This window comes from Primulina huaijiensis, unplaced genomic scaffold (assembly GCF_012295235.1).
Source record: "Primulina huaijiensis isolate GDHJ02 unplaced genomic scaffold, ASM1229523v2 scaffold11357, whole genome shotgun sequence".
NCBI classification, from domain to species: domain Eukaryota; kingdom Viridiplantae; phylum Streptophyta; class Magnoliopsida; order Lamiales; family Gesneriaceae; genus Primulina; species Primulina huaijiensis.
Genome location: NW_027342327.1, coordinates 49,318 through 75,885, shown reverse-complemented (window position 1 = coordinate 75,885; position 26,568 = coordinate 49,318). Strand labels below are relative to the sequence as shown.

Genomic DNA, 26,568 nt, shown 5'->3' with positions numbered 1-26,568 from the left:
CTTCCAAAGTAGTTGCATCATTTGATAGTATATTTGTTNAAAAGTAATACTCTTAGCATAAAAAGTAATATTTTTTTATTGATAATCCAAATAAGATATTCGACCCACGAAATTGATCCGTGAGACCATCTCACAAGAGTTTTTGTGTTATATATATATTAATGGTACTGTAGTTGCATTAATGATCGGTGATCAATGTTGATGTCTCCTTGTTTCCCAAATCTATCACCATACATTGTATCATGATCAACCTCTTCCTTCAATGTTCGATTCTAAAACTTGTTTCAATATTAGATTTATACGAAATCAGTCTCAGATCATAAAGATTCTGGTAAGATATTCCAATCCCATTTTCTGATCTGTATCAAGAAATGTTTGATCTTTTACATTTTTTTTTAAAAAAAAATTGCATGCATGATCTGTATATTTCTCGAATATACCTTTTGTGATTTTAGGATTTTCTCAAGAACTGGGACGATGATTTCTTTGAATCTATGTATTATTCAGAAACAGGAATTTCCTGAGGGAAGAAATTATGTCGATCGGGCAAACACCACCTCCGCCGCTGCAAAAGCCGCCGGGATACAGAGACCCCACCACCCCAGTCAAGCCGCTGCCACGAAAAGCGGCCCTGCCGCCTTCTCTACGGCTCCAAAAGGAACGAAACACGTGCTGCCGCAACTTCTGCTGCGGAATCTCCATCGTCACCGCCATCTCACTGCTCTTCCTCTTCTCGGCACTCGGCTTTTTCTTCCTGTGGTTCGAACCCCGCCTCCCTGAAATCCACCTCAAATCCATCGATTTCAAGAAATTCAACGTCACCACAACCCCTGATGGCCTCACATTAGACGCACAATCCATCGTAAGCGTGGAAGTCAAGAACCCGAATTCGAACTTGAGAATGGAGTACGACAGGACGAGGATATATGTTAACGCAGTTAATGGGGACACAGATCTTGGACAGGTTACGGTGCCAGGATTCACGCAGGACAAGAACAACGTGACAACGTTGAAATTCACTACAAGGGCAGAAAAAGAGATTTTAGAGAGCAAGATAGCTGAAGAATTGAGTAATGGATTCAAGAACAGGAAACTGGTCATGAATGTTGAGATCGAGAGTGGGATCGGGATAAAGAGCAGCGGATGGGCAATTGGAACTGTTGAGGTGAAGGTTCTCTGCGGTGGAGTGAGCCTCAGCCAAGTTCAAGATGGCCGAGGTGCCGCCGCTCCCAAATGCCGAATCAAGATACTCGATTGGTACGAACATAAATTCTTGGTTAAAAATTTGTTGATAATGATATATGATGGATGATCTATAAATTTTTTTTTTTTGTTTTGTTCAACCTATGTTTCATTGGATATTGCAGGATCTACCTAAACTGAAAGTTTTTCTTGAAGATTTGGTGTTGCTTCTAATTCTAAATGCACTTGGTTAGATTAGGTACTCAGCGAGTCAACTTGTGGTTCGAGTTTTATTGAGACATATATATAAAAAATCTTTATTTTAATAATATTTTACGATTTTATTTAATTATGACATTTATTTTATCTGTATATACATGCAAATTGTATGAACAAAGTCATTGAATATACAACAGGTACCAAGATGTATGTCTCTCAACGTAAGATAATGAAACTCATTAAGAAACATACCGTATATTTTAATCACGTCACTAGTCGATTTAGCTGCCTAAAATAAAGATAAATATCGTTCGATATGAAATAATACCTTGTAGGCGAACTAATAATCAGAAGTATTGTGAATGATATAATTTTAGTAAAAAGTAATATATGCGAAACGTACTAATTATACAAAAAAATAGATATTGATGAAATATTGGTTTTTTTAACCCATCTTTTTGTATTGTCAAGAATGAAATTCGGAAACATAATTGATGGATTTGATAGTAATAAGGAAATAATAGAATCAACTATGAAATAAAATGAAGATGAAATTACATATTTATTATGCTCATGTTATTGGTATAAGAAATGAAAAATAAATTGAATAAAATTATTTATAACTAAATATTATTTTATTAAAAAAATTAAAATGATAGTTATTCAAAAGTTGTTTATCAGTGTGTTTTTGGAAAAAAATGTGATTTTAGTTATGTAAATTTACATGTTTTGGATTCTAGTCATATAATATAAGTTTGATTTTTATTCACTAACTTAAATGTTTTTTGGTCATTTTTTCCGCTCAAAAACAGTAAAATATTGTTTATTTGACACCGACGCTCTCTTACGTGGTTTATGTGTTAAGAATAAAGTCTATATTATATACATCAAAATTCATCTATTAAAAACTAAAAGAAAACGATAAACTTTTTCTCCAATTTTGAAATATTGATTGATGTTTTGTTTTATTTTGCTCATATTGATTTTAATGTATATAACACATGTTTTATTTTTGTCATATGAATTATGAATCATATAAAAATAAGATCAATGTCAAATAAACAATATTCGGTGGATTTAGTAATTTCGAGCAAAAAGACGACTAAAATAAAAAAAAATCAAAGTTAGTGGATGAAAACTAAACTTTGACAAGTTACAAGACTAAAACTTAAAACAACTCAAGTTACAAGACTAAAATTAAAATTTTTATTTTACGATTCCGATCATTAAATCTTTCTACATCATTAAATCATCAATATTACTATTCTCTTTCTTATTATTGTTCAGTACGTCGAAAACGTTATTAGTAGAATTTAATCATTGTTTTTACTATTTATTTCTAAAGTGATATTTAATATTTTTTTGAGCGACATTTTTTTATTTAATTATAATATTTGAATATAAAGTTCAAAGCATATTCTCTCATTTGCATGCTTTTGTTTTACGCGTCATTGGACTCGAAACGCTCATATTCTCCGTGAGACTTATTGAAAAATAATATTGNAATTGGTGATCTTTGATAATTAATTAATAAAAAATAGTCAATACTTTTAATATTTTTTTAAATATGTTTGGTTGTGTTTTTAATATATTTGGTTGGGGGATTGTGCATATATTGCGTTAGTAAGAGGATTAATCAGTGCGCATAAAAGAATAATCGCTGCAGGTTCTCACATCTTAAATTTATTTTGGCCAAAACACGACTATGAAATAAAATAGAAGATGAAAATAAAATGCTCAAACATGCAGTATTTACGCGATTATTAATAAATCTGAAATTAAAAAAAAATTCTGATTACAAATTAAAATGCCTAAATATAAGATACATGTAAATAGATTGTGGTTTCGTATATATTTTTTCCAATTCAAAATTTTAATTGACATTTTACCAAGATCAATGTAGTTGTATGTAAACCCAAAACAATAGCGTAATGAATCAAAAAATCTCGGGAACTATTTTGAATAACTGATTTTTTCAATATTTTCGACCTTGGTTCCGTAGGAGCAAGTCAGAAAGATTGAGAAATAGAACTATCTGATTTAATTCGTTCTCAATGACCATGAAATGATCATCTTAAAGTGATTTTTTTGTCGACGACATGTCAAGCTTTAGTAAAATTCTTGTTTTGAATCGAATTAAACTACATATTCTACCGTTTGTACGGACTCCCTTCAATTCCATATAAATTCACGGTACCGTTTGTACCGTTGAAGCCTTTGACTTGCTAATTTTTTAGTTCCCATTTCCCAATGTATTTGAACAGCAATTAAACTTCTTCCCAAATAATTTTTTAGTGAATTCTATGTCGGCTTTCAGTCGCAGTGTTTTTGGTGAAAGCCATCCAGGTTTCAAATAAATTTTTTTTTCGAGCTTTCTATTAATTTGATTAGCGACGGAAAGATTTGTCTGGTTTGCTTTGCTTTGCTTTGCTTTGCTTTGCTTGAACATAATTTTGATTTCTTAAATCTAAAAAATTATTGTCCTCGAAGTTATGAACGGCGCTTGCTAGCTAGCTAGCTAGCTTCGTACAGAAATATACGATTCTCTTGAGTATTTTATTAGAGGCAACAAATTTTTTTTTTTTTTATAAAAAAACCATATCATATTACTTTTTTTTGTGTTGACTTGGAGTTTTGTCGCTCTCAAACAGTACAACCGCATCTATTACTCCATTTCAATCGTCACCTGCGCGTCTACTGTGTGGAAAAACACGGAGTTTTTTTAACGAAACTTCACCTAAAAATTTATATTTTTCCCCATTTATTTCAATGCCAAGAAATGCATGAATAGTAAGCTTTGTGTGCATGTTGAAGATTAGTTGAAATTTGTAAAAAGAATGTCAGAAACAGCGGAGGTTCGTTTAGTTCGGTGTCCGAAGTGTGAGAATTTGCTTCCAGAGGTTACTGGTTACTCCGTTTACCGGTGCGGTGGTTGTGGGGCTGTTCTGAGAGGTAACTTTTTGATAGATATTAAGCAGAAGACTTGTTCTTTTTGAAATATTATTCGATTTATTTTCTTTTATGGTGTTTTTGGTCCTATGGAAATTGAGAAATTTTATATTTTCGATTTGGTTTTGTTTTTGATCTGGGAGATATTGGGAATGATGGGACTTGAATGATGTTAATCTTTTCTTGATGTTTTGTTCTTTGTGTTTTTTGTTTTTGCTTTGTGGGTTATGTGGTTGACTTTTCAGCAGGGGACAAAGGTGTTGACTTAGACTCGTTCTCAGAAAGGTCTGATGAGGAAAAGGTTGCAATGATTAAAGAGAAGTATCTTGAAAAATATGAGGAAAAGAATACTATGTCTGAGAGGAGAATGGTTGGCCAGGGTGACGGGATGTCGAGCGTTAGTTCATCTAGCCGAGCTGCGGGGAGGGCTTTGCGGGATTCAGCTGAAAATGACGGTGATAGTTTGATGGATGGGGAGAGTATGTGGGACCATGGCGGTGGAACGATCCAAGGTAGAGATTTGGATGAGTTGGGACGAGCAAGTGTTGCTCGAGATTTTGAGGATTTGACTTTATATAACGATGATGAGAATAGGATGCAAAGATTAGATCGTGTTTCGGAGGAGCATGGCTCATCTAATCTCTTGTCCAGGCCAAGTTATGATTATGAGTTCAAGGTGAAGAATAGGATTGGTGTGGATGGATTTAACAAAGATGGTTGCGTTGGAGAAGATCAGCCTAAAATTTTGAGGGGGTTGGATGGGAGGAATGAACGACTGAGTCGGTATGGTTATTTGAATGATAGGGGTAAAGGAAAGACTTTTCTCGATAGGCCGACTGCTTATGAAGATTCCTGTTCTAGTTCTGAGAATTTGTATCCCAATAAACCATTGGGAGTGAATAGCTCATCAGGGCAATACCCATATCTTGGTACACGTTTTAATAGGCCTTCTTATCAGAATCAATACTCTGAGCCTTCTTTGATGCACAGACTAGAAATGGGTGGTGATGGCTTTAATCCTTCACGATACGCATTGAATCATGTCCAAGAACATGAGGGTCTATTGAGATCTCAGATGCTGAGAAGGGGTCCCTTTCGAACGCCTCCTCCTTATCAACAACCTTTGTCTCATCCATATAGTTCTGGATCATACCAGGGTGATGGCATGGTTTATTTGGACCCATTCGAGCAATATAATCCTAGCGACAACCATCACCATCGTCATCCATCTTGCTCTTGTTTCCATTGTTTCAATACGAGACAAGTTCCTCACCCTGTTGCCTTCAGTGATAAGTTCTCTGATGTCTCAGTTGATACAATGTTTAATTATCACAAAAATCCCGGCTCATTCAGTCCACTAGATTATAATTTCCAAGCTATAAATCATCATCCTTTAAGATCTCATAATCCCCTCTCACACACGAGATGGCCCAGTGATGTGAATTCTGAAGTGAATTGTTTTATCCACGGGCATCCTCCAAGGGTGCATTCAGCTTCTGCTGTGCTACATTGTCGCCCTATAGGCGGTGGTGCTCCATTCTTTGTGTGCTTCAATTGTTTTGAGTTGTTGCTATTGCCGAAGAATGTTGCAACTAACGGTGACTGCCGGAAGAAAATTAAATGTGGGGCGTGCTTTATGGTGATTGTTTTTGGATTTTCCAACAATAAACTAGTGATTTGTGATGATGTAGAAGCGACAACAGATAGTCCTGTTAAGCTTGATGACAACAGTAATCTGTCACCAATGCGTGGGGAATTATACATGCATGGGCATCTAAATCAAGTTAAGACCACTTTCTTATCTGATGATTATGATAATACTGGTTATAATCTTGAGTCCATGAATGGAGAACCAGAACAACCTTCACCTGGCCGACGAAGAGGCAGCGATTCTTCCGAGTCCAAGCACCAAAATTCCAAATCTAAGCATACTATTGAGGTGGAGACAGTTACCGAAAGTGTGAATGTGCTGAGAGAAGACTCTAAATTGTCTTGTGAGGAAACAATGAATAAAGAGCCTCCACCTCCTGTGGGGTCATCGCTTCAAGAATACTTTGAATATTCAAATAAGTTTCATGTGAAGAACCATCAGGGTTCCCACAAAAAATATTTGCCAAGCAAGACTACCAGGCAACAATCTTCTATCAATGACTCATCAGCAGCTACTGAGACGGACGTATCGTCCAATGAGTTCTCAAATACTGGCACATCATTTGATTCCGGTGAGGCAAGCAGAAAAGGCAGAAGAGCATCTGAGTCATTTTTTGCTGGAATCGTAAAAAAGAGCTTTAAGGAATTTAGTAGATCAGACCAAAATGCTGAGAAAGAAAAAGCTGATGTGACCATTAATGGGCATCGCATGCCGAATGAAATGATTAAGAAGGCCGAAGAAGTTGCCGGACCCATCCACCCTGGGCAATACTGGTATTCACCCACCTAAACTTAACTTGCCATTTTCTTGTGAATCACTTTCTGTTAAGATTGTTGATGTATAGCAGAATTTGGATAGTAGAAGTATAGTACAAAAAAAAAATACAACACGACGCATAGTTCACGCAGTTCGGCCATGGAGCTAGTCCACTACACAATCCCCATGAGACCAAAAAATCTAATAATCTATCGTATAGTTTATGTTACAATCAACACCTATTTATATATGTGAAATATATTGGCACATATAACAAGTTATATCTATTTCTTAAAATATCGAATCTGATTTTAAGATATATATATATATTTTTGCATTTGATCAAAATCTCATATATTATTTCTTGACCAGGTATGACTACCGAGCTGGATTCTGGGGCTTGATGGGAGGTCCTTGTCTAGGAATAATTCCTGTAAGAATTTTTTTCATCTTCGTTGATGAAACAGAGTCTCAAATTTGGTGAATTTATGATTCTTCCATACGTTTCTTAACAAATTAGCTCTCTCTTCTTGCAGCCGGGCATCGAGGAATTTAACCATCCCATGCCCAAAAATTGTGCTGGTGGAAACACAGGCATACATGTGAATGGTAGAGAACTTGACCAGAAAGATTTGAATTTGCTGAAACGTAGAGGGATGCCAACCGATAGAAATCGATCATATGCCATTGAAATATCTGGCAGAATCATAGACAAAGACACTGGTGAGGAGCTAAAGAGCCTGGGCAAACTTGCTCCAACGTATGTCCCTATTCTGGTGTATACCTCTTGTTTCTTTTGCTCCTGAATCATATTTATGAAAATGTTTCCATTACTGACTCGAGATTATGAACAGCATGGAGAGGCTACAGCGTGGTTATGGCATGCGAGTTCCAAAAGGAGCTCCACGATCATAGCTTCTGAGGATTTGAGGGCTTTCACTGGTACTTCTGTTGCACAATTATTCTTCTTCACTGAAGAATATGAAAGAAATTTACTCGATGCATCGTTTTATTGTGCCTATTTTTTCATATAAAAATACAAAAAGTTGTGAGTACATTTTTGCCTATGAAAATTATCTTGATCTTATATTGAGCTAGGAATACTACAGATAACATACAAGAAAATAAGATACAGTTTTGTATTTGTTTTGGGTTTTTATAAAGTTTGTCTGGAATGTAAAGACAAGATGCAACTCTGTAAATTTGAGATTATTTGTAGTTTAATCATTTCTCTGTTTGTTTGAAGCTTCATTTGTTGATGATAATAGAACGGGTAGGCACTTTAGAGACACGATCCAAGTTGGTCTGTTGATGTTTGATCTTCTTGGATAAACTGAGACGTTGCCAAAACATTTTATCCAAATTTCAGTGAGAACTAAAATGACAAATTATAGCAACACTTATTTCAAAAAATTACAAGCGCAAAGGCTTGATGATACCCCTAGAAATGAGTCGTCCTCATCATTGTATATTCACAACCAGGACAGTAGGGTCGAGAATACTGAATCAGAACACCCAAAGGTAACTTTTGGCCGGCAGCTAAAGGAAGATCCTTCAGCTCCTCGAATGACATCTTGCTGATCTCTCTATCTAGGATATCCTAGATTATTGCCTAGAGTGCAACGAGGCAACCTCGTCCGGAAAGGACTCTCACTCTGAGCAGATGGCTAAAGAAGGCGATGAGGTGAGAGCTGTTCGGAAAGGCCTGACTCTACAGAGACCACCTTCACCTCTGGAGATGCCAGAGTTCTCTGCTCTTGTTTTTCATCCTGAGCTGAAGAGTGGAATCTGAGCATCATGCACTGTCTAAAAACAACAAAGTGGGATAAGGTATCAGACAAGATAAACAAAGAAATTATGATCGAAGTTCAAAGTCTTTGTTCTTTACTTGATTTTACTATCATTATCAGTATTAAACTTTTTTTTTTCTCGAATTTTTCCCGTTATCCCAATTCTATAATCCACTTTCTATAATTTGAGTATTTCTTCTTTGTTTTATTAATATATTCTGATTAACTTAGTCACGAAAAAATATACAATTATTTCTTAAATGTATTAAATAAGAAAAAATATATATTTATAATTTTTTTTCTCATAATTGTTTGAAAAAACAAAAAAATTGTATGTATGAAAGAGTGAAAAGTTATAGGCCCAGAGGGCCCAAAAATATTTTAAAATATTTTTAAATTTGGAAGTCTCCCCTGATGACCCAATGACATGAAGGCCCGACCCGTGCATCCACTGAAGAAATCGGGTCAATAAATACGCTGATTCTTCTGCATCCAAATTGCTTTTCTGCCGAAGCGAAGCGCGAGTAAATCGTTTTCAGAGCCAATCGATCGATCAAAAACCACGCGATGCAGATGATTGGCCCTGAAATCCACCAGCTGTTCGTGAAATTTCTCGATGGCAAGCACAAAATCTTGAATTTCGACACCCCTTCAATATCTGTTTCCATCCTCAAAAGCCGTATCGAAGCTCTAACTTCTGTCCCCTCCCACCTCCAACTCCTCCGATTTAGCAACTCCCGCATCCTCCATGATAGCCAAACTTTGAAATTAGCTGAATCCCGAGAAACTACTGAAATCCCTGAAACCCTGCAGTTGAATACCGATGGTTTGCACCGAAATCAATTGTTTTGTAGTGGATCGTCCGGCTTTCAATCTTGGTCGGATCGAGAGGTGGGGAAGTTTCCAGTGGTGGTTCATCTGTCGCTCAGGCTCAGAGGTGGGAGACGAGGGTTTGGGCCTTTGCTAAGAGGTGCAGCGAAGAAGGCTGGGCAGAAGAAAACGAATAATTTTGATGCTTGCAGGGATATGAGTGGGCGAAGGCTCAGGAATGTCAATCCGGAGAAGAAGTTGGGGGAATTGAGGGCCGCAGAGGATGAAAGGAAGTTGGAAAGGATAGCCGGGGAGTATATCAAGAAGAAGACCAAGGAAGTTTTAGAGAGCGCGAAGTCCAAGGGGGTTGATAGTGCTGAGAAGTATGTGGCAAAGTATAGGGAAGAATCATCTACGTGCGTAGAGGTGGTGGAGAGGTCGGTCAGGGAGTCCATGGTGAATGGGCTGAAGAGGAAGGGTGGTAGAAAAGAGACTGAGAATCATGCCAAGCGGTTGAAGATATGGTATGAAATTTTCGCTGTTTATTTTACTTTTCTTTTTATGTTATTGTATGTAGATGGACATTAAAATAAGTTACTTGAAAAATGAGGAGGTCGATTTGGAGACTTGACTAGAAATGAAGGAGGATGATTTTGAAAAGAAATTTATTATATTAACGAAGTTAAGGTTAGGAGTCGATGCCTTGACGTAACTGTATAATAGGGGTGCTGGGTGAAATTACTGAAAATCATGCGACAATTAGTTCATAAAAAATGTACAAGTGATTGGTTGGAACCATTGTAAATCTTCGATTCATCTTTTGAAATTGCGGCCCTGAATTATATTGTATACGAGCATTGAACAGGGATATCAAGATTCATGCTTCTGCACATAAGTGCTTATCTGGTTTGAGCGCAATTAGATCTTTCTGTAGAAAATTATCATACAATTTAATCTTGAAATTATGAATTTCAAAGTTTCTGCTTTACATGATTTGATGAAATATTAGTATATTACTGAGATATTCATTAGTGTTTACACTAAATTCATGTTACCTTTTGTCAGGTTGGGGAAGAGGAAAATGGAAGACAGTGATAGTGTAGACATGGATGAGGAAGACATTGATGGAGACAAAAGGGTGGAGGACGCGAAATCCGTTATCACGGATAATGGAAATCTTTCAGATTCAAGCAAAGAAGCTGAGGAAACTCCATGTTCAATTACTTGCGAGAAAGTCATATCTGGCTCTCTTGATGAAGGCTCCCCTGGCTACCAGGAAGAGGTTGTTTCTGCTAAAGAGTCTCCAAAATCTGATAATAGTATTGATGGGTGTGTTGATGATGGTAAAGGTATAAGTAGGAATAAAGCTGCAGTTGAGATCCTGGAGGAAATTATGGATCATGCCAACATGGAGGTGCCTCACAAATTTGACTCGAGCAAATTGAAAGAAATGGTCGGTCAGCTCCCTGGTGTCTCTATTCCAGAGGAAATAGTTACATCCACGGCAGAAGTGAGCAGCATTACCAGTTCTGAGCTACTTGAGGAAGTATCAGTGTCTTTGGGTGCAGAAGCTCAAGATTGTGACAAGCCCCTGAACTTTGATGAATATAATTCAGCAGCAGAATTAGAGGTATGCCGTTGACGGATTTAATATCTTTAACGCATATCCATACGTTTATTTTCTTTGAATGTTAACCATGGACGATTTTTTTAGGTTCCTGGCATGGAAAGATTAAAAGCAGAACTTCAAACACGGGGATTGAAATGTTGCAATTTGAATAATTTTTATTCGAACATATTTAACATGTGCTGCCGCAACTTCTGTTGCGGAATCTCCATCTTCACCGCCATCTCACTGCTCTTCCTCTTCTCGGCACTCGGCTTTTTCTTCCTGTGGATTGGGCCCCGCCTCCCTGAAATCCACCTCAAATCCATCGATTTCAAGAAATTCAACGTCACCACAACCCCTGATGGCCTCACATTAGACGCACAATCCATCGTAAGCGTGGAAGTCAAGAACCCGAATTCGAACTTGAGAATGGAGTACGACAGGACGAGGATATATGTTAACGCAGTTAATGGGGACACAGATCTTGGACAGGTTACGGTGCCAGGATTCACGCAGGACAAGAACAACGTGACAACGTTGAAATTCACTACAAGGGCAGAAAAAGAGATTTTAGAGAGCAAGATAGCTGAAGAATTGAGTAATGGATTCAAGAACAGGAAACTGGTCATGAATGTTGAGGGCGAGAGTGGGATCGGGATAAAGATCAGCAGCGGATGGGCAATTGGTGTTGGATCAATTTTATTTATATGGGCTTATATGTGAATAATTATGTGTTGTGGGTTGTCTATTAAAGTAAGCTTAAAATAAAGTGATCAACTAAGGTTTCAGGTTATTGGGTTTTAATGTATCTAATAGGTTGTGGGATTTTAATGTGTAGAGACATAAGTGTAATTTTTGTTTTTATGATGGGCTAGAACAGAAATATCAGAAAATAATAATAAACATTATCTATATATATGGGTCATGGTCTCCAGATCTCGCGTTTTCACGTTCTCTATTCTCTCTCCTATTAAGAAAATAGTTTAGAAAAGAAAAATAAAGGTTTCTCTCAATGAAAGAACGTGTAGATCCGGAAGATCAAGACACGTTCTAAAGAATTGAGAATTATAATTTCAGGTACGCTTCCGCTTAAGTTTTTCAATCAAATTCTTAATGATTCAGCGTGATGGATTCCGCGTTTTATGGTTTTTCTCCAACTAGTGGTATCAGAGCCACTCATGTTTGAATTATTGAGATTTGTTTAAAGTTAAGATATTATTTGGATTCAGATCTGAAAAAAAATATTTTGTTTAAAACTTTTTGATATGGCTTCAGATCTGAAAAATATTTTGATATGGTTTCAGATCTGGAAAATATTTTGGTTGAAAACCAAATCTTTTAAAGTTTCAATTTGGTAAAAAGATTTGGTTGTAAATTTTAAGGATTTGGTATAGGATTTCGATTTTTCTTCCAGTTTTGTTCAACAAAATTATTTTAGAGAAAAATCAAAATTTTGGATTAGTATTTTTTTCTTTTTTAAAAAAAAGTAACAGTAAGGATTCGGGTCGACTTGTACGGATTTGGGTCGAGTCGTACAGATCCGTATGGATTCGGGTCGACCCGTACGGAATTTTCGAAATTTTTTTAAAATTTTTTCTTTTCGGTTCAGGTTTATTCGGTTAAGGTTAAATATTCAATTATTCAAATAATAATTAGGTTATATGTATTTTTAAAATTGATTAATTGAAATAAAATGTCGTCAAAATGACCTCTTTTATGGAAATTAATTTTATTTTGAAATACAGAAGGATTTTGGTATATGTGATTTATATGAATATTAATCGGTCCAAATGAAGATTAATATTTAATATAATTACATATGCACTTGTGGTGGTAAACATGTGATAGTTGTTCGGTTTTTCATATGAATAATAAATCGGCTCAAAGGAAGTTTGTTATTTGACATGATAGTTACTATCAGTGTTTGACTGTTATATCAAGATATCACTTACAAGTTAATCTTTTGTCCAAAGATGAAACATTAATGGAGTGCTCGATATTCTGTTTATGGGGTCTACATTATTTGAATTTATTGATTATTTTATTTGGATATTTGGTTGAGCATGTATATTTGTTTTTTTGTTCTCTATTCAGATTTGACTTATGCAAATATTCATTCCAACATAAATTCTATTCCTATGTTAAATGGCTCGAATTTTAAATCGTGTCAAGAGAATTTATTGATAGTTCTCTGAGTCATGGATTTAGACCTTGCGATAAGAGTTGACTCTCCTCCCGCCATTACGGATAAGAGTACCTCTGATGAAAAGAGGGAATTTGAAATGTGGGAGAGATCAAATCGCATGTGTATGATGATCATGAAGAGGGTCATTCCAGAAACATTCAGTGGTACAATGTCTAGCGACATTGTTACGGCTAAAGCTTTCCTTCAAGACCTCGAAAAGAGGTTTGCAAAAAGTGAAAAGTCTGAAATTGATACACTTTTGGCAAGCCTCGTTTCAATGAGGTACATGGGTAAGGGCAACATCAGGAAGTACATTTTGGAAATGTCTTATCTTGCTTCAAGGTTGAAAGCACTGAAGCTTGACCTCTCTGAGGATTTGCTGGTGCATCTGGTTGTGATATCTCTTCCTCCTCAGTTTAACCAGTTCAAGGTGAGCTATAACTGTCAGAAAGAGACTTGGTCTCTGAATGAGCTCATCTCACACTGTGTCCAAGAAGAGGAAATGTTGAATCAAGACAAGACAGAAAGTGCTCATTATGCCTCTACCTCGAAGGATAAAGGAAAGAAAATGAAAGATAAGGAAGCTGCGGATATGAAGAAGCAGTTCAGTAATTATCACGCTTGGCGTGCTAAGAAAGGTATGCTTCTGAATATGGTTTGTTCTGAGGTTAATTTAACTTCAGTGCCTAGACACACGTGGTGGATAGATTCTGGTGCAACAACTCACATCAGTGTGTCTATGCAGGCTTGCCTGGATTGCCGAAAATCAAGTGATGCTGAAAGATTCATCTATGTTGGTGACGACAACAAAGTTGAAGTTGAGGCAATAGGAAAATTTAGATTATTGTTAAAGACTGGAATTTATTTGGATATTTATGAAACATTTGTTGTACCGTCTTTTTTACTGAATTTGATTTTCATTTTTGCATTGGACAAATTTGGTTATTCTTGTTCTTTTGGAAATGGAATATTCAGTTTGTTTCTCGATTCAAAATTGGTTGGTTCTGGTTCTTTATCATGATACGATAATCTTTATTCTTTGGATGTTATTGCTTCATTTAATGAATCCCTGCAAACAATTAGAGGTACTAAAAAAAAATTTAACCAGTGAGAATTCAGCTGCGTTATGGCACAAAAGATTGGGTCATATCTCTGAAAAGAGAATAAAGAGACTTGTATTAGACGAAATTCTCGAACATTTAGATTACACAAATTTTAATAATTATATTAATTGTATAAAGGAAAAACAAACAAACAAAAGGAGATTTGAACCCAACAGGTGTTCAGACGTCTTATAACTTATACATATTGATATTTGTGGACCATTCTCTTTGGCTTCTTGGAATGGTCAACAGTATTTTATAACGTTCACATACAATTTTTCAAGATATGGCTTCATTTATCTCATTCATGAAAAAGCACAGTCATTGGATATGTTCAAAAACTACAAAGCTGAAGTTAAAATCAACTTGGCTTAAAGATTAAAAGCGTTAGATCTGACCGTTGTGGTGAATACTATGGTAGATATGACGGTTCAGGTGAACAACGTCCAAGACCTTTTGCTAGATTCCTAGAGGAATGTGGTATCGTCCCACAGTATACTATGCCGGGTTCTCCCACCATGAATGATGTTGCTGAAAGACGAAACAGAACGTTTAAAGACACGGTGAGGAGTATGATAAGTCATTCTACCTTACCAGAATCACTATGGGGAGAAGCACTAAAACCGCAGCATATATCCTTAACAAAGTTTCAACTAAGGTAGCGACTAAAACCCCTTATGAACTTTGGACGGGTAAAAATCCTAGTCTTAAGTATCTGCACGTTTGGGGATGTCCAGCTGAGGCAAGGCCTTTCAAGCCTAATGAAAAGAAACTGGACTCAAGGACGGTCAGCTGTTATTTTATTGGATACTCTGAAAGATCCAGGGGGTACAAGTTTTATGATCCTACAAGTAAGTCGATTTTTGAGTCAGGAAATGACCGGTTCTTTGAGGATGTTGAGTTAGCGGAGAGAGATAAAGTCAGAGATATTGTCTTTGAAGAGAAATATGCAAATATTCCCACAGGTGTCTTGTACATCGATCAGGATCATATTCCTCACCTTGACCAAGACACAATACAGGAAAACAATATTAGAGATCCTCCCATTCCAGATGATCAAACTCAAGCACCTCCAGAACCTATGCCATTAAGAAGATCCACTAGAGAGCGGAGAAATGCAGTGCCAGATGATCACTTTTGGGCGGCAGCTAAAGGAAGATCCTTCAGCTCCTCGAATGCCATCCTGCTGATCTCCCTGTCTAGGATATCCTAGATTATTGCCTAGAGTGCAACGAGGCAACCTCTGTTACCTCTCCGGAAGGGACTCTCTCAGACAGACAAGATAAACAAAGAAATTATGATCGAAGTTCAAAGTCTTTGTTTTTTTACTATTATTATTAGTATTAAACATGTTATTATTATTTTCTGTCTCAAATTTTTCTCATTATCCCACTTTCTATCTTTTGTAGTATTTCTTCTTATTTTTTTATTAATATATCCTGATTAACTTAGTCACGAAAAAATGTACAATTATTTCTTGAATGTATTAAATAAAACAATGAAAAATATATTTATAAATTATTTTTTTTCTAATAATTTTTTCACAAATCAAACAAATTCGTATATTTGAGAGAGCGAAAAATTATTGACTTAAGAGATATATGGGCCCGATTATATTTTGAAATATTTTTAAAATTTGGAAGTCTCCCCTGATGACCCAATAACATGCAGGCCCGACCCGTTCATCCACTGAAGAAATCGGGTCAATAAAGGCGCTGATTCTTCTGTTTCCAAATTCCTTTTCTGGCGAAGGGAGGAGCGAGCAAATCGTTTTAAGAGCCAATCGATCGATCAAAAACCACGCGATGGAGATGATTGGATCTGAAATCCACCAGCTGTTCGTGAAATTTCTCGATGGCAAGCACAAAATCTTGAATTTCGACACCCCTTCAATATCTGTTTCCATCCTCAAAAGCCGTATCGAAGCTCTAACTTCTGTCCCCTCCCACCTCCAACTCCTCCGATTTAGCAACTCCCGCATCCTCCATGATAGCCAAACTTTGAAATTCGCTGAATCCCGAGAAACTACTGAAATCCCTGAAACCCTAGAGTTGAATACCGATGGTTTGCCCCGAAATCAATTGTTTTGTAGTGGATCGGCCGGCTTTCAATCTCGGTCGGATCGAGAGGTGGGAAAGTTTCCAGTGGTGGTTCATCTGTCGCTCAGGCTCAGAGGTGGGAAAGGAGGATTTGGGTCTTTGCTAAGAGGTGCAGCGACGAAGGCTGGGCAGAAGAAAACGAATAATTTTGATGCTTGCAGGGATATGAGTGGGCGAAGGCTCAGGCATGTCAACGCGGAGAAGAAGTTGGAGGAATGGAGGGCCGCAGCAGATGAAAGGAAGTTGGAAAGGATGGCCGAGGAGTATATCAAAAAGAAGACCAAGGAAGTTTCTAAGAGCGCAAAGACCAAGGGGGGTGATAGTGCTGAGAAGTATGTGGCAAAGTATAGGGAGGAATCATCTAGGTGCATAGAGGTGGTGGAGAGGTCGGTCAGGGAGTCCATGGTGAATGGGTTGAAGAGGAAGGGTGGCAAAAAGGAGACTGAGAATCATGCCAAGCGGTTGAAGATATGGTATGAAATTTTCACTGTTTATTTTACTTTTCTTTTTATGTTATTGTATGTTGCTGGACATAAAATAAGTTACTTGCAAAACGAGGAGGTCGATTTGGAGACTTGACTAGAAATTAAAGAGGATGATTTTGAAAAGAAATCTATTATATTAACGAAGTAAGGTTAGGAGTCGATGCTTTGACATAACTGTATAATCGGGGTGCTGGGTGAAATTACTGAAAATCATGCGACAATTAGTTCATAAAAAATGTACAAGTGATTCGTTGGAACCATTGTAAATCTTCGATTCATCTTTTGAAATTGTGGCCCTGTATTATATTGTATACGAGCATTGAACAGGGATAACAAGATTCATGCTTCTGCACATAAGTGCTTATCTGGTTTGAGCGCAATTAGATCTTTCTGTAGAAAATTATCATACAATTTAATCTTGAAATTATGAATTTCAAAGTTTCTGCTTTACATGATTTGATGAAATATTAGTATATTACTGAGATATTCATTAGTGTTTACGCTAAATTCATGTTACCTTTTGTCAGGTTGGGAAAGAGGAAAATGGAAGACAGTGATAGTGAAGACATGGATGAGGAAGACATTGGTGGAGACAAAAGGGTGGAGGACTCGAAATCCGTTGTCACGGATAATGGAAATCTTTCAGATTCAAGCAAAGAAGCTGAGGAAACTCCATGTTCAATTACTTGCGAGAAAGTCATACCTGGCTCTTTTGATGAAGGCTCCCCTGTCTACCAGGAAGAGGGTGTTTCTGCTAAAGAGTCTCCAAAATCTGATAATAGTATTGATGTGTGTTTTGATGATGGTAAAGGTAGTAGGAATAAACCTGCAGTTGAGAGTCTGGAGGAAATTATGGATCATGCCAACATGGAGGTGCCTCACAAATTTGACTCGAGCAAATTGAAAGAAATGGTCGGTCAGCTCCCTGGTGTCTCTATTCCAGAGGAAATAGTTACATCCACGGCAGAAGTGAGCAGCATTACCAGTTCGGAGCCACTTGAGGAAGTATCAGTGTCTTTGAGTGCAGAAGCTCAAGATTTGGACAAGCCCCTGAACTTTGATGAATATAATTCAGCAGCAGAATTAGAGGTATGCCGTTGATGGATTTAATATCTTTAACGCATATCCATACGTTTATTTTCTTTGAATGTTAACCATGGACGATTTTTTTAGGTTCTTGGCATGGAAAGATTAAAAGCAGAACTTCAAACACGGGGATTGAAATGTGGGGGCACTTTGCAAGAACGGGCAGCTAGGCTCTTCCTGCTCAAAACCACGCCACTAGAGATGCTTCCAAAGAAAGTATTAGCCAAGAAATGAGATTGTTGTGAAGCTTTTCTTCAGATACCTTTGAACTAATATGTGAACGTGTCTTTCCAGCCGACAAACTGCTGTAGCTTTTTAAATGCACTGATACGGACTTCAACTGTACATGAATGCTCTGTTGGCAAAACTGAATGGCTATACATGATAAATTTTAGAGGTTTTCTTGGTTTTTTAAATGCACTGATACGGACTTCAACTGTACATGAATGCTCTGTTGGCAAAACTGAATGGCTATACATGATAAATTTTAGAGGTTTTCTTGTTTGATCCATGGTTTCTTCCCTGTGCTTTTTTCTTCATTCATCATTTATTAACAGAAGCCAAAGGTAAAGGTGCAGACTTGACAGGTTATATTACATGTATTCTATGTGCTGCAGGGCTAGACTTATGAGATGTGAGAACGTATAGCTGTTGCAACTTGAATTTGCCAGTGTTTTACTTGAAATGAGCTCCCTTGTATGCCATCAAATATATATCAAACATTGTGCAAAAAATTGTTGTATTCCAGTTAAATATTGCATCAACTACTATAATTATGATTTATGAGGATTGCTGCGACGATAGTAATTTTAGATTGCATATCTTATTTTAATTAGTAAAGGGGCAAAGATTCTTTCAAAAGCAAAAAATTTCCCAAAAATTGTGCTGATTGCAACACCCTTTTAATATTATACATCGAAAATTCCTTCCATGTTATTTTATCATCATAAAGTATGTGAGATATATGTAAATATCAATTACATAATAGAAAATGAAAATTTAATATAAGGGTTAAATAAAATAATATAGAAAGTAGATGTCGAACAAATTCAATCGTCAAAGTTATAATTCTCATATTTTTTTTTTTATAAAAGTTGTAATTCTCATAGTCTATGATCTATGCATATATATTTGATGAAAACTAACTTAAATTAAAATATGTGGTTATTGAATCCCAACTTATTGTTTATACTTTGGTCATTTTATTAGAATTTGCCGAAATTTCTTGTATATTATTTAACATGATACATGTTCATGTACAATTCCAATAAATTGATATAAACAGTTATTCAAATAAACTATTACAATAGTTGTTACATACAATTTTATACGATAAATGTTGCATACAATTTTATAACTACTTGCAAAAGTCTTATAATAAATATATGTAATATAACCCCATGAAGACAACTTTATATAATTGTATGGAAGGTTGTCTTCATGGGGTTATATATATAACAAAGGTTTTTCTAAAATTATACAAGAAAAATTTATAATTAATCTTATGGTTATTTAGTAATTGCTAAGAAAATTATAAGAAAACAAAGGTTTTCTAAAATTATACAAGAACAATTTATAATTAATTTTCCCCTTTAATTTATGAAAGAAACAAATATACAATATTATCCTCCTTGTGCAATATAATAATTTTAAAAATCAACGAAAGCTATCTGATGCATCTAAATCAATCATAAAAAAATAATTGTCGAAGTAAAATAATTATCTGTGTTGAGTAGAACGTTCGAACTATAACACTTGGACTATTATGATGTTTAAAATATTTAAATTGCATCATTACTACTAACCATAACTTTTGTCCCAGTGGTAAGCGTTTGATCCTAATAATTGATATCAGAGCCAATGTCACGAATCTGATTCTCATTGATTGCAAGGAGTATAATTATTGGAAGGTGGATTGTTGATGTGCAATAATTGTCCCAGCTAGATAGGAATCATGACGCTTGGGTTGTTATGCAGTTTAAAATATTTGAGTTGCACAATTAACACCAGCTATAACTTTTGTTAAAAAGTCAAACCCTCGGTCTTAAAATTGGTATTAAATCCAATCTCATGATTTTGATTCTCATTAATTGTCAGGAATATAATGAGAGAAAGATTGTTGAGGTACAATAATTATCCCTGGTGAATAGAACGATCGATGAATAAAATGATCGAACCATGACGCTTGAGCTGTTATGTTATTTAAAAAATTTGAGTATACCACCATCTATAGATTTTGGCAAAAAAGAAAGCAGTAAATCCTATAATCGATCTGAGTTCGATTCTCATTGATTGCAATGAGTACAATTATTGATAGAGAGATTACTGAGATGCAATAATTATTGTACAATGATCAATGAAAAACCAAATAGTATTTGCTCAACAAGGGTTGTTTATACGTGTAGGCGATACAGATGGTAATGGAACCCGCTTGCGATATTCTGCAAGAGCCCATAATGGGTATATGTTCCTGTATGCTGCATAATGCAACATGCAGTTTTTCATGAAAACTCCGGTAATTTCCTGCCAATTACGCATCAATAATCATCGTACATGATCATCGTTTCTAACAGCAATACTGAAGAAAGAAAAATAGAAAATGCAAGAATCTTAGTTAAACCTGTTGGGGAAAATCTCCACTTTCTAATTGGGAGTTTGTTAAAAGCTTCGCGGCCCTATGAAGTGGTGTGGGGTCTCTCTCCCCCTGTCATGTATATCATCAATATACATCTTTGGTTATGACTGTTAAATTAATACTTTGTTAAAATGAGGTTAATTACCTGGCCAGAGTGGATCAGACTCATCATAGCCCATGCTGTCTGTACCAAATTTGAGCAATTCACTTCGAGTGGCACATATTCCTATTAGTTGATGAGTCGAAGTTTAATTAGGAACAATGAATTGATGGCTCATACCTACCATTAAACAGATTGTATTAAAAATGTCTACCATCTTGTTACCTTTCTTGGGCAGGAAAGGTAGCTTTCTCCCCAGCCACCATCATCCCTCTGTGAGTTTAGAAGAAAATCAACTGCTTTTCGAATGGTAAGGCAATTCTCATATGTTTTACCAGCTTCAGCAAGTCCTCCAAGCGCAAACCAAGTACCATATGTAAAACAAACACCCCAGTTCCCATACCTACATGCAAGAACATTGTCACTTTACATATACTATTACAGATCCAGGAGAGATCTAGAGGCCTGGTATTGATGCCCAAAGTATATAGATGAAGAGTGAGTTACACAGCACGTGTGAAAGAGAATGAAGGAAATAAAATGAGGCTGAGAGGTGATTATTTGGTATGGTATTCAGAAATTGAGTTACATCTGTGTGCTAACTTGGCCAGGGGGCAAGGATTAGAGTGAGGTCTCTCCTTGTTGAATACAGAAGTGTTATTTACATATCTTTGTATTCCTTTTTTCAATATTAACAAATAAATTTTCTCTGCCTAAATTCTTGTGAAGAGAAAGTCAAGGTGGTCGTTACCATATATGTTTAAAATGGTCCTTATTGTTGAAACGATCAGATATTTACCATGAACCACTTGGATGCTGAATATTTTCAAGGTATCCAACAGCCTTTGTAATAAAGTTTTCTATCTCTTTCTTTCGGTGCTCCGGATACAGCTTCTTAAACAAAACAAGAGCTTGGATTGCTGATCCCGTGCACTCCACGTACCTGTTTTATGCATCAAGGTTTGAATTAAGATCATTCACTTTGTAGTAAACTTGAGTCATAAGATACTAAACCCGTGAGGCGAATAATAATCTTACTCATGTTCGATGACGATGTCAGCAAAAAATTCTGTAGGGTTGAGCAACTGGGAAGAAGAAGAGAATTGTTAAATTCATTCTTTTATAACTGGCTCTTTAATCAGCTCCGATCAATGAAGAAACAAGGATATTGAGAAAGAAACTACCTCCAACCAGTCTGAGGCACCTGCAGGCTCCCATGCAGCTAAACCACCGTTTTTACTCTGCAAAGACAGCAATATGTTGACAGCATTGTACAGTCCCGCAGGTTCCATTTTCTCTCCAACAATTTCAGGAGGCAACATTGACAAGAGAAGGCAACACTAGAGACCAAAAAGCTTTGTAAGAACTCAACTTGAAGTAATTTTAAATATTCTTTCTGACAATAATGAGCCTTGACCATAAATATGGATAGATACCTTCAATCCTTCTGCAGTGCAATCAGATACCTGCCATCCATGATCTTGATCAGAAAACGTCCATGATCCTTTAGAAATATGTCGATACATGCTTCTAAAATCACCAGAAGGATTGTCTTTGACCTGAGACATTTTTATAAAGTCATGCCCTTTCTTTAGAGTTTCTCTTATTTCATCAGTGAGATTACTAGCCAGTAATGCTTGTATTGCAAAACCAGTATCCCACTCTTGGCTGCCAAAACTCTGCATCATAATTGTATACAGACAATAGATTTGTGAAAAGAAAATGATAAAGAACAATGAAAATGTGTCAGTGATGTAATCCCAATCGCATGCACACACCTGCATTTTCATGCCATCTTCAGCTACCCATAAATAGTCAGGAACTCTAGCGAGATGTTTCTTGAAATAGTGCCCATCGGGATCCTCAGCCCAACAAGCAAGCATACAGAGCACCTTCTCGACACACCCAATAGTTATATATCTGCTATTTTCATCTTCATAGTGTATGTGCTCCATTGTAACTTTGAGAGCCTTCTCTCTCAACTTTTTGAAAGGCCGACAACTTAATAGAGGCTCTGTTAATACGTAACAACTGTCCCAGATCAAATCTTGTATGAAAGGGTGAGGATAATAGAGGTCCTCCTGCATTATCGCGTGATCAATTTGATTCAACAATCTCTTTAATCACACAGTATGTAGTACGTGCTCAACTAAATTCTCGGAATTACCTTCGCACACCGATGTCTAATAGCTCTCCAATTAATTTCATCATAAGGTTGATCGTATAGCTCTTCTCTAAGTTGCAAAATGAGAGGAGTAATTGGACCTACAAATCTCTTGCCATATAAATAGGACATGGGCATGTAAACCATTCGACAGTAGCACCACATTTTTGCTGCATTCGAGTAAAGAAAATGATTATCAGATATTCACATTCAAAAAATATTCCTATTCCACCACAATCAATAGCTATTCAGCTTTTTTCCTCCCCAGTACGTGTGATCCCGAGAGTCTCCCAGCATCATAAATACGTTATATTCAACTAGAATACGATGTAATGTCTGTCAATGGACTAATTACCTGGATGCATAGGTAGAAAAGAGGGGAGAAGCCAAAACTCAGGGGGCATCGGGTTGCTTCCTGACCAGTTAAACACTCCAAGTATCTGAATCAAGATTAATATCAACTAGATTTCAGTATTATATTAGCTTTCCTTAAAACATCGGCCTAACTGAAACTCGTGTTCTATATTTGTTTCTATCCAAATATATACCGAAAGCCATGTTTTTCCCCATGAAGGTATAGCTGTGACAGTGCCATGCTCAAGTATCCATTTCCTGGCTCTAGCACACGCATTTTCTTCTCCTCCATCAGCTTCTTCTCCTAATATGCGCATACAAATGTAGCTAAGTGCTGTGCAGAACATTGTGCTATGGCCTTCAATGTGCAAACCCCACCCACCATCTTCATTCTGCCATTATTACATCACACACGACAAGGAATTCAAAAAGCATTACCAGATTATCAATGTATTCAGTAAACAGATATTGCACCTGGTGGCAATACATGTAGCGAAGTATTTCTTTACGGTATTCAGCAGGAAAAACTGCGTTGAGATGGCCAGTGATGTACATAACCATGACCTGCAGAAAATATACATATCATTTCTCATCAATCAAATCTTTGGGAAATTCTTGATGAAGGAGTGAATATTAAGTACCGACCAGAGGTGGAAGAAAGAACAATGGGCCAGCATTCTCCGCCGGCCAGTGGCCATCGCTAGCTTGCAGCGCTGCAAAGAAGTTGACTGCTCGATGCAGTGTAGTGGTAACGGCTTCGTAGGTGATTTCTTCTCCATCGCCCACCTTCACTTGGGGAATTACCTGTTTGAAATTCTTCTCGTGCAAGAACTGAAACAAACATCAATTCCCAAACTCAATCTTGCATGGAACCTGGTTTTTTGGATTAATATTTCGAACCAAATTATTATTAGCATATATAAGCTAGAGTTGACATTTTAAATGCTTTCAGACTTTGGAAATGGTACTACGAAGGAGTGAAATAGTTTAACTTATATATCGATCGGAACCAAGAAACAATCCAGCAGATATTTTAATGCATATTTTTTAGAATTCTAAGTATTGGTTTTGTTTTATTCTTCCATAAGGTTCTAATATCGTTTTGGTTTGAACAAATATTATTTATTCTGTCTAATTTAAATGGTTGTGATAATAATAAGAAGTGAGAAAGAGATCAAAAAATGATACATCTAAAACAATATTTTCTTGAGCGTGACTTGAATCCGAGAATAATTTACTTCTGTTTTTTTTTTTTAAATTAAATACCTGATTCCGCCACAAGAGATCGCTACTGGGCTTGACCTTGTGGCGGTTGTCCCAAAAGTGTCGCCGGATTTCCTTGACCTCCGCCCGCTGAGCCGGTGTCCCGTAACGAGGATCGAATTCCCATGTCTGCCGCCCCACATAATTGTTGGTGCTGTACAAATAAGGGCTGCATGTGCGATCACTGTCGTCTCCTCTCCCAATCTTCAGCCTCCACATGATGATGATATCTTTAACGTACAGATTGTAAGATATATATAGTTTGAGCAAATTATCTCTGAACAATTCATCAAGTACTCACTGTACGTATATCTCAGTTCCAGTGGCTAAACTTTGAAGTAGAGTTGACAGACAGAGCTTGAGTGAACCAAGTGCATGTACAGACACGTATATACACACGTATGAGCACAATTTTTACGTGTAACGAAGGGAGAAAATTACATCTGAACAAGGAAATCTTGAAAATATAAGTGTGATATTACAAATATTAAGGGAATGCATAACTTTTTTGTAGGCATGCGGCAAGAGAAGGAAGATGCACCAGTACACACACACACACATACCGTATATAGTTGTTGGTTTGATCATATACGACTTCTGACATGGCTAAGCGAATCCCGGAGAGGTTATCATTTGGTTGGAAAATTGTCAAAATAATAAATAGATTTTGGGTATTCTAGTGGATTTTGATCCTATTTCACCTATTTTTTTCGTTTGTTTGTTGTTTGATATCGGCTGAATTAATTCTTGAGAGTTGTATATATGAACTTGAGCAATTTTTTCTCTAGATCTATCTTTTAGGTGAAATTATAATACTCTAAGTTCATAATATTAACATGATGTCAGAGTCCATATCTACCGTTAAGTGTTGAACTGCTCTTATGGACCGTCCACTAATATCTTATAAACTAATTCCAGTTGTTTAATCTTGAGCGTGAAAGGGCGTGCATTAGTTGTCTCACATCAATTTTTTGTAAGTTATTGATAGTTGTATATATGGACTTGGACAATTTCTCTCTGAACTATTTGAGGTTAAGTACAAGACCATGATCTTAACGTCGCACGTCATCATGTTTCGATGACACTATATCATCAACATTAAAACAAAATATTATTAAAAATCAGAACTAACTTAAGTCATCAAGATCCGATTTTGACTGTTTATATGACTAAAAACCAAAACTTACACGTAAGTAAAATTATCAAGACCCAATTTTGACGGTTTATATAACTACTAATAAAATGAAAAATAGACGAATTTAGACGAAAGATTTAACTATTTGCTGTAATTTGAAGCTGACTTGTTGGTGGGAGTGGTATGACACAACAAACTGACGATGGAAAATAATGAATAATGTTTTGAAGAATATATATAATATCATAACTGCTGGTTTAATTAAGTTTTTAGGTACTCGCAATGCTCACATGTTAGGTGCAATCCACAATTCGTACCTTCATTCGATCAAAATAAGATTTCAACTATATATTGTTATTTAAAAGATTTTAATGTTCAGGTTAGACATCGTACTGGAATATCAGATATGGACATGATCAAACCGATTCCTCATCAATATTGAATAATCGAATCGAATCCGATAGCATACAAGATTGGAACGATCCTGAATTTACCAGATTGGATGTATAACTAAATCCAAAATGAATTGAACCAGATTTTAATCGAATTNGTGAATTTCTTTATATGTCCTTGTTCATTTAAGTTGACCAATTAAAATATTATGTTATATTAAGGGTTTTTTTTGTAATTCATTGTCCATCTTAAATGAATTTGGACATTATTACACATTCCTCTTTCTTTCTTAATTTTATGCCAAAAAATTTATTTATTTACATTTCCTTGTTCATTTAAATTAGCAAATTAAATTAATGTCTTTTTAAGGGTTTTTTTTGTGATTCATTGTCATTTTAGATAGATTTGGACATTGATACACGTTCTTCTTTCTTTTTTAAATTTTATGTAACCACTTTAATTGTGAATTTTTTTATATGTCCTTGTTAATTTAAGTTGGACAATTAAATTATTAAGTTATTTTAAGGATTTTTTTATAATTCATTGTCCATCTTAAATGAATGTGGACATTATTACACACATTCCTCTTTCTTTCCTAAT

At 36.1% G+C, this 26,568-nt stretch overlaps 5 protein-coding genes across 9 annotated transcripts; 4 read left to right on the top strand and 1 right to left on the bottom strand.

The window, feature by feature from the left end:
• Window positions 1–170: 170 nt before the first annotated feature.
• Window positions 171–1,549, top strand: LOC140965612 (uncharacterized). 2 transcript variants are annotated; one of them, XM_073425729.1, is made up of 3 exons: window positions 171–331; window positions 508–1,257; window positions 1,368–1,549. In XM_073425729.1, exons 2-3 carry the CDS (start codon window positions 536–538, stop codon window positions 1,381–1,383), a joined length of 738 nt encoding a protein of 245 aa, XP_073281830.1. In that variant the 5' UTR covers window positions 171–331; window positions 508–535; the 3' UTR covers window positions 1,384–1,549. The 2 variants fall into 2 exon arrangements, with proteins under 2 accessions (XP_073281830.1, XP_073281831.1); XM_073425730.1 differs by having other exon boundaries at window positions 177–331; window positions 514–1,257.
• A 2,523-nt stretch (window positions 1,550–4,072) lies between these two features.
• Window positions 4,073–9,112, top strand: LOC140965592 (protein ENHANCED DISEASE RESISTANCE 4-like). 4 transcript variants are annotated; one of them, XM_073425695.1, is made up of 6 exons: window positions 4,073–4,353; window positions 4,596–6,774; window positions 7,130–7,190; window positions 7,294–7,517; window positions 7,612–7,699; window positions 8,981–9,112. In XM_073425695.1, exons 1-5 carry the CDS (start codon window positions 4,239–4,241, stop codon window positions 7,670–7,672), a joined length of 2,640 nt encoding a protein of 879 aa, XP_073281796.1. In that variant the 5' UTR covers window positions 4,073–4,238; the 3' UTR covers window positions 7,673–7,699; window positions 8,981–9,112. The 4 variants fall into 4 exon arrangements, with proteins under 4 accessions (XP_073281796.1, XP_073281795.1, XP_073281794.1 ...); XM_073425694.1 differs by lacking the exon at window positions 8,981–9,112 and adding an exon at window positions 8,026–8,605; XM_073425693.1 differs by lacking the exon at window positions 8,981–9,112 and having other exon boundaries at window positions 7,612–8,002.
• On the top strand, window positions 9,043–11,880 carry LOC140965593 (uncharacterized). Its single transcript, XM_073425698.1, has 3 exons — window positions 9,043–9,881; window positions 10,423–10,987; window positions 11,072–11,880. Exons 1-3 carry the CDS (start codon window positions 9,115–9,117, stop codon window positions 11,687–11,689), a joined length of 1,950 nt encoding a protein of 649 aa, XP_073281799.1. The 5' UTR covers window positions 9,043–9,114; the 3' UTR covers window positions 11,690–11,880.
• Window positions 11,881–15,964: 4,084 nt separating this feature from the next.
• LOC140965601 (uncharacterized) lies at window positions 15,965–18,325 on the top strand. Its single transcript, XM_073425710.1, has 3 exons — window positions 15,965–16,826; window positions 17,366–17,927; window positions 18,012–18,325. Exons 1-3 carry the CDS (start codon window positions 16,060–16,062, stop codon window positions 18,156–18,158), a joined length of 1,476 nt encoding a protein of 491 aa, XP_073281811.1. The 5' UTR covers window positions 15,965–16,059; the 3' UTR covers window positions 18,159–18,325.
• A 1,840-nt stretch (window positions 18,326–20,165) lies between these two features.
• Window positions 20,166–24,876, bottom strand: LOC140965608 (beta-amyrin synthase 2-like). The gene is made up of 15 exons (XM_073425723.1): window positions 24,444–24,876; window positions 23,823–24,008; window positions 23,652–23,741; window positions 23,372–23,569; window positions 23,179–23,263; window positions 22,827–22,993; window positions 22,438–22,740; window positions 22,096–22,338; window positions 21,844–21,999; window positions 21,698–21,744; window positions 21,459–21,602; window positions 20,885–21,062; window positions 20,705–20,785; window positions 20,545–20,628; window positions 20,166–20,447 (listed from the first exon to the last, which is right to left on the bottom strand). Exons 1-15 carry the CDS (start codon window positions 24,657–24,659, stop codon window positions 20,304–20,306), a joined length of 2,322 nt encoding a protein of 773 aa, XP_073281824.1. The 5' UTR covers window positions 24,660–24,876; the 3' UTR covers window positions 20,166–20,303.
• Window positions 24,877–26,568: the final 1,692 nt, after the last annotated feature.

Coding starts and splice junctions, on each gene's coding strand:
- LOC140965612 (XM_073425729.1), top strand. CDS start 536: ATGTCGATCGGGCAAACACCACCTCCGCCGCTGCAAAAGCCGCCGGGA.
- LOC140965601 (XM_073425710.1), top strand. CDS start 16,060: ATGGAGATGATTGGATCTGAAATCCACCAGCTGTTCGTGAAATTTCTC. Junction 16,827..17,365: donor GCCAAGCGGTTGAAGATATG/GTATGAAATTTT, acceptor ACCTTTTGTCAG/GTTGGGAAAGAGGAAAATGG. Junction 17,928..18,011: donor ATTCAGCAGCAGAATTAGAG/GTATGCCGTTGA, acceptor CGATTTTTTTAG/GTTCTTGGCATGGAAAGATT.
- LOC140965592 (XM_073425695.1), top strand. CDS start 4,239: ATGTCAGAAACAGCGGAGGTTCGTTTAGTTCGGTGTCCGAAGTGTGAG. Junction 4,354..4,595: donor TTGTGGGGCTGTTCTGAGAG/GTAACTTTTTGA, acceptor TTGACTTTTCAG/CAGGGGACAAAGGTGTTGAC. Junction 7,191..7,293: donor CTTGTCTAGGAATAATTCCT/GTAAGAATTTTT, acceptor CTCTTCTTGCAG/CCGGGCATCGAGGAATTTAA.
- LOC140965608 (XM_073425723.1), bottom strand. CDS start 24,659: ATGTGGAGGCTGAAGATTGGGAGAGGAGACGACAGTGATCGCACATGC. Junction 22,741..22,826: donor TTAGACATCGGTGTGCGAAG/GTAATTCCGAGA, acceptor GCGATAATGCAG/GAGGACCTCTATTATCCTCA. Junction 21,603..21,697: donor GACATCGTCATCGAACATGA/GTAAGATTATTA, acceptor TGCATAAAACAG/GTACGTGGAGTGCACGGGAT.
- LOC140965593 (XM_073425698.1), top strand. CDS start 9,115: ATGCAGATGATTGGCCCTGAAATCCACCAGCTGTTCGTGAAATTTCTC. Junction 9,882..10,422: donor GCCAAGCGGTTGAAGATATG/GTATGAAATTTT, acceptor ACCTTTTGTCAG/GTTGGGGAAGAGGAAAATGG. Junction 10,988..11,071: donor ATTCAGCAGCAGAATTAGAG/GTATGCCGTTGA, acceptor CGATTTTTTTAG/GTTCCTGGCATGGAAAGATT.